At 58.6% G+C, this 10,841-nt stretch overlaps 1 protein-coding gene across 1 annotated transcript; it reads right to left on the bottom strand.

Moving 5' to 3' along the window:
• Positions 1–2,634: 2,634 nt before the first annotated feature.
• PPP1R13L (protein phosphatase 1 regulatory subunit 13 like) lies at positions 2,635–9,450 on the bottom strand (the record flags this gene model as incomplete). The annotated part of the gene is given in 8 exon segments (XM_089667271.1): positions 2,635–3,359; positions 5,001–5,029; positions 5,032–5,196; positions 5,336–5,502; positions 5,892–6,025; positions 6,177–6,314; positions 8,523–9,002; positions 9,004–9,450. Coding segments are annotated over 8 exon segments (1,599 nt in total), but the record flags the coding sequence as incomplete, so codon positions are not given.
• Between the last annotated feature and the right edge of the window lie 1,391 nt (positions 9,451–10,841).

The following is a 10,841-nucleotide window of genomic DNA, read 5'->3' as shown; positions in this document are numbered from 1 at the left end:
ACCCCCAGTCTGATCCCTGTACCCCCAGTGTCCTTCAGTCTGATCCCTGTACCCCCAGTGACCTTCAGTCTGATCCCTGTACCCCCAGTCTGATCCCTGTACCCCCAGTGTCCTTCAGTCTGATCCCTGTACCCCCAGTGTCCTTCAGTCCGATCCCTGTACCCCCAGTATCCTCCAGTATGATCCCTGTACCCCCAGTCCGATCCCTGTACCCCCAGTATGATCCCTGTACCCTCAGTATCCTCCAGTATGATCCCTGTACCCTCAGTATCCTCCAGTATGATCCCTGTACCCCCAGTGTCCTCCAGTATGATCCCTGTACCCCCAGTATGATCCCTGTACCCCCAGTGTCCTCCAGTATGATCCATGTACCCCCAGTATCCTCCAGTATGATCCCTGTACCCTCAGTATCCTCCAGTATGATCCATGTACCCCCAGTCTGATCCCTGTACCCCCAGTATCCTCCAGTATGATCCATGTACCCCCAGTCTGATCCCTGTACCCCCAGTATCCTCCAGTATGATCCCTGTACCCCCAGTATCCTCCAGTATGATCCATGTACCCCCAGTCTGATCCCTGTACCCCCAGTATCCTCCATTATGATCCCTGTACCCCCAGTATGATCCCTGTACCCCCAGTATCATCCCTGTACCCCCAGTGTCCTCCAGTATGATCCCTGTACCCCCAGTATCCTCCAGTATGATCCCTGTACCCCCAGTATCCTCCAGTATGATCCCTGTACCCCCAGTATCCTCCAGTATGATCCCTGTACCCCCAGTGTCCTCCAGTATGATCCCTGTACCCCCAGTGTCCTCCAGTATGATCCCTGTACCCCCAGTATCATCCCTGTACCCCCAGTATCCTCCAGTATGATCCCTGTACCCCCAGTATCCTCCAGTATGATCCCTGTACCCCCAGTATGATCCCTGTACCCCCAGTATACTCCAGTATGATCCCTGTACCCCCAGTATACTCCAGTATGATCCCTGTACCCCCAGTATCCTCCAGTATGATCCCTGTACCCCCAGTGTCCTCCAGTATGATCCCTGTACCCCCAGTATGATCCCTGTACCCCCAGTATGGTCCCTGTCCCTCTATTCCCCTCGTATCTCTGCCATCTTTCAGCCGTCCTGCACCTCCAGGGTCCCCTTGTCAGCCCATTATCAGCACTCTGCTTATTGTCCCCCAGTGTATTCCTGGTGTGGCCCCGGGCCCTTCTCTCTGCTCCAAGTGGTTCCTGTATGTCTCTTGGCAGTACTACTCTCCCCCGGCGCTCCGGTGTGTCGCCATGCACTGCTACCCATGCCCAGGATACAGGGAGGGCAGACCTTCTCCATGCACCACAGATGGAATATCCCTTCAATCTCCTTCCTATCCAGGAGTGGGCGGGACAAGGAAGGAGTGGGCGGGACAAGGAAGGAGTGGGCAGGGTGGGGCAGGAGTGGGTGGGACAAGGAAGGAGTGGGCAGGACAAGGAAGGAGTGGGCAGGGTGGGGCAGGAGTGGGCGGGACAAGGAAGGAGTGGGCAGGGTGGGGCAGGAGTGGGTGGGACAAGGAAGGAGTGGGCGGGGCGGGAGAAGGAAGGAGTAAGCGGGATGGGGCAGGAGTGAGCGGGACAAGGAAGGAGTGGGCGGGGTGGGGCAGGAGTGGGCAGGGTGGGAGAAGGAAGGAGTGGGCAGGGTGGGGCAGGAGTGGGCAGGGTGGGAGAAGGAAGGAGTGGGCAGGGTGGGGCAGGAGTGGGCAGGGTGGGAGAAGGAAGGAGTGGGCAGGGTGGGGCAGGAGTGGGCGGGGTGGGACAAGGAAGGAGTGGGGCAGAAGTGGGCGGGACAAGGAAGGAGTGGGGCAGAAGTGGGCGGGACAAGGAAGGAGTGGGCAGGGTGGGGCAGGAGTGGGCGGGACAAGGAAGGAGTGGGCAGGAGTGGGCGGGACAAGGAAGGAGTGGGCAGGACAAGGAAGGAGTGGGCAGGACAAGGAAGGAGTGGGCAGGACAAGGAAGGAGTGGGCAGGACAAGGAAGGAGTGGGCAGGGTGGGGCAGGAGTGGGCGGGACAAGGAAGGAGTGGGCGGGGTGGGGCAGGAGTGGGCAGGGTGGGAGAAGGAAGGAGTGGGCAGGGTGGGGCAGGAGTGGGCGGGGTGGGACAAGGAAGGAGTGGGGCAGAAGTGGGCGGGACAAGGAAGGAGTGGGGCAGAAGTGGGCGGGACAAGGAAGGAGTGGGCAGGGTGGGGCAGGAGTGGGCGGGACAAGGAAGGAGTGGGCAGGAGTGGGCGGGACAAGGAAGGAGTGGGCAGGACAAGGAAGGAGTGGGCAGGACAAGGAAGGAGTGGGCAGGACAAGGAAGGAGTGGGCAGGGTGGGGCAGGAGTGGGCGGGACAAGGAAGGAGTGGGCAGGGTGGGGCAGGAGTGGGTGGGACAAGGAAGGAGTGGGCGGGGTGGGGCAGGAGTGAGCGGGACAAGGAAGGAGTGGGCAGGGTGGGGCAGGAGTGGGTGGGACAAGGAAGGAGTGGGCGGGGCGGGAGAAGGAAGGAGTAAGCGGGATGGGGCAGGAGTGGGCAGGGTGGGGCAGGAGTGGGCGGGGCGGGGCAGGAGTGGGCAGTGGGAAGGACAGACAGATGCAGAAATGAACGCAGCAGACGATGCTAAACACTGAATTTTATTAGAAAAACTATTTTATATAAAGTATGAGAAGATGGCGGCCGCTGCGCCCTACAACCCCAAATAAAGTGCCAACCGCGTACCATAGACACACAGCACACCCAACGCACACACCGCCCGCTGCAGAGCGCACCGCCATGTATACACGGACACAGAGCACACACCGCCATGTATACACGGACACAGAGCACACACACCGCCATGTATACATGGACACAGAGCGCACACACCGCCGTGTATACATGGACACAGAGCGCACACACACCGCCGTGTATACATGGACACAGAGCGCACACACCGCCGTGTATACACGGACACAGAGCACACACACCGCCATGTATACATGGACACAGAGCGCACACACACCGCCGTGTATACATGGACACAGAGCGCACACACACCGCCATGTATACATGGACACAGAGCACACACACACCGCCATGTATACATGGACACAGAGCACACACACCGCCGTGTATACATGGACACAGAGCGCACAAAACATGTATAAAAAGTACACAGACTGCATAGAAATACAACCCCCCTCCCCCCACTACACAGAACATACAGACATCCATACACACACACACATGCAGTGAACACACGTGTACACACGTCACACACTCCGGCTTCTCCACATGTAACCAGATCTGGATTTTGTTCTTCTGTTACAGAGAACTGCGCTGGGGGCGGAGCCGAGGATACATCTGTAATAAAGGAGGGCGGAGTAATCAGAATAAGCAGTGTGATTGGCTGTAATCTCATTATAATACATTACAGTGCAAAGGTAAAGGAAGAATGTTCTAGTAGGCTCCGCCTACAAGGAGACTCCGCCTACAAGGAGACTCCGCCTACAAGGAGACTCCGCCTACAACGTGGCAACGCTTACAAGGCACCGCCTACAATGAGGCACTGTATACGAGGCACCGCCTATGAGGCACTGTATACAACGAGGCACCGCCTACAATGAGGCACTGTATACGAGGCACCGCCTATGAGGTACTGTATACAACAAGGCACCGCCTATGAGGCACTGTATACAACGAGGCACCGCCTATGAGGCACTGTATACAACGAGGCACCGCCTATGAGGCACTGTATACAACGAGGCACCGCCTATGAGGCACTGTATACAACGAGGCACCGCCTATGAGGCACTGTATACGAGGCACCGCCTATGAGGCACTGTATACAACGAGGCACCGCCTATGAGGCACTGTATACAACGAGGCACCGCCTATGAGGTACTGTATACAATGAGGCACCGCCTATGAGGCACTGTATACAACGAGGCACCGCCTACAATGAGGCACTGTATACGAGGCACCGCCTATGAGGTACTGTATACAATGAGGCACCGCCTATGAGGCACTGTATACAACGAGGCACCGCCTACAATGAGGCACTGTATACGAGGCACCGCCTACAATGAGGCACTGTATACGAGGCACCGCCTATGAGGCACTGTATACAACGAGGCACCGCCTACAATGAGGCACTGTATACGAGGCACCGCCTATGAGGTACTGTATACAACAAGGCACCGCCTATGAGGCACTGTATACGAGGCACCGCCTATGAGGCACTGTATACGAGGCACCGCCTATGAGGCACTGTATACAACGAGGCACCGCCTATGAGGCACCGCATACAACGAGGCAGCCTCTCCCCCCATTGGACAGCAATGTGTAGCCTCTCCCCCCATTGGACAGCACTGTGCAGCCTCTCTCCCCATTGGACAGCACTGTGCAGCCTCTCCCCCCATTGGACAGCACTGTGCAGCCTCTCCCCCCATTGGACAGCACTGTGCAGCCTCTCCCCCATTGGACAGCACTGTGCAGCCTCTCCCCCCATTGGACAGCACTGTGCAGCCTCTCCCCCCATTGGACAGCACTGTGCAGCCTCTCCCCCCATTGGACAGCACTGTGCAGCCTCTCCCCCCATTGGACAGCACTGTGCAGCCTCTCCCCCCATTGGACAGCACTGTGCAGCCTCTCCCCCCATTGGACAGCAATGTGCAGCCTCTCCCCCCATTGGACAGCAATGTTGAGGCTCCTTGCTGGATGTGCCTATTGGAGAATGGCCCAGTAGGTAAGAGTGTTCCTCCGCTCCTAATAATGTACATTGACCCTCAGAGCCCACCCGGGACCCCCAGAGCCCACCCGGGACCCTCAGAGCCCACCCGGGACCCCCAGAGCCCACCCGGGACCCCCAGAGCCCACCCGGGACCCCCAGAGCCCACCCGGGACCCTCAGAGCCCACCCGGGACCCCCAGAGCCCACCCGGGACCCCCAGAGCACAGATTCCCCCGGAACGTTCATAGTACGCAGGCACAGTCGTGTTCTTACCCCAAAGTAGTTGCGGGGGACGTACCCTCGCGTCCGCAGTGAGCCGCCCACCACCAGGTGCCGCCCTCTCCATCCTTCCTGAGCACGGTGACCGAGTCCCCCTCTCGTACGGACAGCTCGTCAGCAAACTCTGCGGAGTAATCCCACAAGGCGTAGACCACTCCACTCTGCGTCTCCCCCATACACTCTTCAACCTCTGAGAGAAGGGAGAACGATGAAGGATCGGGGGTACCCCTGGGGGATGGGGGGGGTACAGGGAAGAGGGGGGCCAGAACAGACAAAAGGAAGGGGGGGGGGGGGAGACACGGAGATCAGGCAGAAGTCAGGAGCTTTACCAGTCAGGTACGTCAGACATTCCTTGTAGCCATCTCTGTAGGGGTCACACTTGTCCACCGCCAAGCTGCCATCACTGAAGGTGGTGGCAAAGATGGCGGCTCCATGTCGCACCAGCGCAGCGCAGATCTGAAGGTCGTTACACGACGCCGCACAGTGGAGGGCAGTCCTGGGAACAGGAAGACGTGTTCCAATTGTCAGACATTTCTTCATTTCCCCCCCCGTCAACCACCTCTCTGCACCCATAACACCCCTCCCCCACCCAGCACCCCCCCCATGTACCCCAAACTCCTTCCCAAGAATAACCCCTCCCCCACCCAGTATGCTCCCCATACCCCAATATCGTCTCTGTGGGCTTTCCAAGGAAAAGCCCCTCCCCCCACGCAGCACCCATATTCCTGAACCCCCCCCCCCCAATCATATTCGTTGGCTCTGCCTCAACCTCCATCCACCAATAACAGCCCCTCCCCCACCATGTTTTCTGCTCTGTGGCTCCTTAGCCATGCCCATCACCCCCCATTCACCATCACCTCCACCCCCCCCCCCCCCCCCCCTCACCATCCGTGGCTGTCGGCCGCATTGACGTTGGCTCCACTGCTGATGAGCAGGTTAACGATATGGAAATTGGCCCCACAGATGGCGTTGTGCAGAGCGGTGATCCCTTCTTCATTGGGCTGACTGGGGTCATTCACCTGATTGGTGGACAGAAAACGGGAGACAGTGAGCACAAGTACACAGCTGTGCATGGTAGGTAGACCTGTGGGGGAGGAGATGTCTACTGTCATGCACGTCAGTTTGGGGTGGAGCTACACAGGACTGAACTTATCAGAACAAAGTACCTACCTCCTTCAAAGCCTGAGTGACCACATCCAGCTCCCCGGTAAGTGCACCATCTAACAGTAAAATGAGCGGATCCAGGCGGGCGCAGCGGGGGCGAGATTTGCGCGGTGAATTCTGAACTTTCAGGACTGAGCGGAGCTCCTAAAGAAGAGAATGAGAGGAAAACATCAACAGAGGTCACCTCCACCGGGATACACACCCGAGACAGAACATTCCTAATTCTGGGACACAAACCTGAGAGACCCTTCCCCCAACCAGCCTACGCCTGGGAGACCCTTCATGCCACCATCCTAAGGGCGGGAGACCCTTCACCCAACCAGCCTACGACTGGGAGACCCTTCATGCCACCATCCTAAGGGCGGGAGACCCTTCATGCCACCATCCTAAGGGCGGGAGACCCTTCATGCCACCATCCTAAGGGCGGGAGACCCTTCAGCCTGTCGCCCTATGGGCGGGAGACCCTTCACCCAACCAGTTTACAACCGGGAGACCCTTCACCCAACCAGCCTATGCCTGGGAGACCCTTCATGCCACCATCCAAAGGGCGGGAGACCCTTCAGCCTGCCGCCCTACAGGCAGGAGACCCTTCACCCAACCAGTTTACAACCGGGAGACCCTTCACCCAACCAGCCTACAACCGGGAGACCCTTCACCCAACCAGCCTACGACTGGGAGACCCTTCATACCACCATCCTAAGGGCAGGAGACCCTTCAGCTCGCCACCCTACAGGCAGGAGACCCTTCACCCAACCAGTTTACAACTGGGAGACCCTAAGGGCGGAAGACCCTTCACCCCACCGCCCTACGACCGGGAGACCCTTCACCCCACCGCCCTACGACCGGGAGACCCTTCACCCCACCGCCTTAAGGGCGGGAGACCCTTCACCCCACCAGCCAAAGACTGGGACACCCTTCACCCCACCAGCCAAAGACTGGGAGACCCTTCACCCCACCAGCCAAAGACTGGGAGACCCTTCACCCCACCAGCCAAAGACTGGGAGACCCTTCACCCCACCAGCCAAAGACTGGGAGACCCTTCACCCCACCAGCCAAAGACTGGGAGACCCTTCACCCCACCAGCCAAAGACTGGGAGACCCTTCACCCCACCAGCCAAAGACTGGGAGACCCTTCACCCCACCAGCCAAAGACTGGGAGACCCTTCACCCCACCAGCCAAAGACTGGGAGACCCTTCACCCCACCAGCCAAAGACTGGGAGACCCTTCACCCCACCAGCCAAAGACTGGGAGACCCTTCACCCCACCAGCCAAAGACTGGGAGACCCTTCACCCCACCAGCCAAAGACTGGGAGACCCTTCACCCCACCAGCCAAAGACTGGGAGACCCTTCACCCCACCAGCCAAAGACTGGGAGACCCTTCACCCCACCAGCCAAAGACTGGGAGACCCTTCACCCCACCAGCCAAAGACTGGGAGACCCTTCAGCCAACCAGCCAAAGACTTGGAGACCCTTCACCCAACCAGCCAAAGACTGGGAGACCCTTCACCCAACCAGCCAAAGACTGGGAGACCCTTCACCCAACCAGCCAAAGACTGGGAGACCCTTCACCCAACCAGCCAAAGACTGGGAGACCCTTCACCCCACCAGCCAAAGACTGGGAGACCCTTCACCCAACCAGCCAAAGACTGGGAGACCCTTCACCCAACCAGCCAAAGACTGGGAGACCCTTCACCCCACCAGCCAAAGACTGGGAGACCCTTCACCCAACCAGCCAAAGACTGGGAGACCCTTCACCCAACCAGCCAAAGACTGGGAGACCCTTCACCCAACCAGCCAAAGACTGGGAGACCCTTCACCCAACCAGCCAAAGACTGGGAGACCCTTCACCCCACCAGCCAAAGACTGGGAGACCCTTCACCCCACCAGCCAAAGACTGGGAGACCCTTCACCCCACCAGCCAAAGACTGGGAGACCCTTCACCCCACCAGCCAAAGACTGGGAGACCCTTCACCCAACCAGCCAAAGACTGGGAGACCCTTCACCCAACCAGCCAAAGACTGGGAGACCCTTCACCCAACCAGCCAAAGACTGGGAGACCCTTCACCCAACCAGCCAAAGACTGGGAGACCCTTCACCCAACAACTGGGAGACCCTTCACCCAACCAGCCTACGACTGGGAGACTCTTCACCCCACCGCCCTATGGCGGGAGACCCTTCACCCAACCAGCCTACAACTGGGAGACCCACCCATTCACCCCTCCTAGGAGCAGAAGACCCACCTCACAACCCTCCTATTGGCAGGACTGTTTCATTTATGAAAGTTCTAGCTCCCCTCCACCAAGTAATGCCCCCCTTCCCTTTTCATTATGTCTTTGCCTGCTTTTCTTACCAAATTCTGGCCTCCGCTGACCACCACAGGAACGGGAAGGTCCATTTCTCCCTGCAGCGGGGCTGATGCGCCCACCCTGGACTCTGAGGCCTCCAAGAAGATGCAGACAGGATCCTCGGCTGGTTTAGGAACGAAGGCTTCCAGCTTTTCCTCTGGCCGCGGCTCCTCAGGGATAGGAGGGATCTTTATGAAGTATGCCTCATCTGCTGAGACTTCCCCCTGCTTGGGGATCCCTTTATTGATGGATCCTTGAAGCTTCTCCTCTGCTTTTAGCTGCTCTAGAGCAGGAGATAATTTGGGGGCCGCTCTTCCAAAGAGCCGGCCCATTATTTGCCGGTATTGGCGCCGGTCAGTTGGCAGGGGAGGAGCCAGCGAATTGTGCTCCTGAGAGCCACGCCTCCGCAATGGTCGTGGTATATCTTCTAGAACTCTCTGTACATCAGCTAATTGTGGGGGGAGTTGTGGTTGAAGACGGGTGGGGGCTGAGAGGCCGAGGAACCTCTTCAGTAGCTGGTGGAGGGTGTGCCGGTGCGGTGGTAGGGCTCGGCAGGTCTGGTATCACTGGTATGGATGCTGGAGGTGCAGCAGGAGCGCTCATAGGAGGAGGAGCGGCACTGATCTGGGGTGGGACTTGGTGCTCCCAGAATGCATTCTGCAGGCGGAATATCATGGACAGTGGCAGGGGTCGGTGAGGCTGACCTCGTCCTCCAGGTGGAGGCACAGGAATCCTGGAGATGGGCTGCTGAGATGGGAAGGACCTAGGAAGGGTTCCTGCACCAGACTTCCAGCCAGGATCTGGTCCTGGAGGACCACGGTCTAGTCCTGGAGGGCCACGGTCCAGTCCTGGAGGGCCACGGTCCAGTCCTGGAGGGCCACGGTCCATGGAGGAGAACTTGTATCCACGAGGGAGAGTGGAGGCAGCATCGTTCTGAAAAGATAGAATGAAGAGAGGTAAAGCCATGGCAGGCGTGAAGAACGAGGAAAAACACACCCCAAATACTACGTATGACTAGTCTACACCCCCAAAATACTACGCGTGCCTGGCCTGCACCCCCAAAATACTACGCGTGCCTGGCCTGCACCCCCAAAATACTACGCGTGCCTGGCCTGCACCCCCAAAATACTACGCGTGCCTGGCCTGCACCCCCAAAATACTACGCGTGCCTGGCCTGCACCCCCAAAATACTACGCGTGCCTGGCCTGCACCCCCAAAATACTACGCGTGCCTGGCCTGCACCCCCAAAATACTACGCGTGCCTGGCCTGCACCCCCAAAATACTACGCGTGCCTGGCCTGCACCCCCAAAATACTACATGTCTACTCTACACCCCCAAATACTACGTATGCCTTGTCAACACCCCCAAAATACTGCATCTGCCTGGTCTACACCCCCAAAATACTACATATGAATGTCTACAGCCAAAACAATATGATTGATCTACACCCCCAAATATTATATATGACTGCCCTACACCCCCAAATACAACGTATGATTGTTCTACACCCCAAAAAAAGGTAAATACAAGGAAAGGTCGCTGGTCCTCACATGTGGTGACTGCTTTTATTTGACTTATTTCCCTTTCTGTCCTCCTGGGGATCCCGCCAATAACACTTCCTTTCTAGGGTGACAACGCTCACCCATTGTACTGTATATGGAGGAGCAGCGTTGCCCCCTATGGCAGGACTACAGAATAACATGGGGGGGTTTATAGTCCTCAGAGATAGCTGGGACAGCTGTAACTGATAACAGCGCAGGCAGAGAGCGCAGGAAGTGATCAGAATCACACGATGTCTGGCAGGATCACCAGGGACTGTTAGCACTGATAGGACAGAGGTAACAAAATGCTTTTGGTGGGTTAGCAGGTCAGAAGATGACAGGCCAGAGATGGATCCGCCAGCAGGCTTCCCCATCCAGACGAGTGAGGTGTATGGGGGGGATCCTGCCGCGCGGGGGTGGGTGGGGGGATCCTGCCCCACGGGGGTGGGTGGGTTGTGAGGGATCCTGCCCCCGCGGGGGTGGGTGGGTTGTGAGGGATCCTGCCCCCGCGGGGGTGGGTGGGTTGTGAGGGATCCTGCCCCCGCGGGGGTGGGTGGGTTGTGAGGGATCCTGCCCCCGCGGGGGTGGGTGGGGTGAGGGATCCTGCCTCCGCGGGGGTGGGTGGGGTGAGGGATCCTGCCTCCGCGGGGGTGGGGGGGTGAGGGATCTTGCCCCGCGCGGGGGGGGGGGGGTAATCTTGCCCCGCGCGGGGGGGGTAATCTTGCCCCGCGCGGGGGGGGGGGGGGGTAATCTTGCCCCGCGCGGGGGGGGGGGGGGTAATC

Source organism: Staurois parvus, unplaced genomic scaffold, assembly GCF_062004578.1.
Source record: "Staurois parvus isolate SC_StPar_1 unplaced genomic scaffold, SC_StPar_1.0 ptg003142l, whole genome shotgun sequence".
Lineage (NCBI taxonomy): Eukaryota > Metazoa > Chordata > Amphibia > Anura > Ranidae > Staurois > Staurois parvus.
Note: the sequence above shows the minus strand (reverse complement) of the source record. Positions and strands in the feature narration are given on the sequence as shown.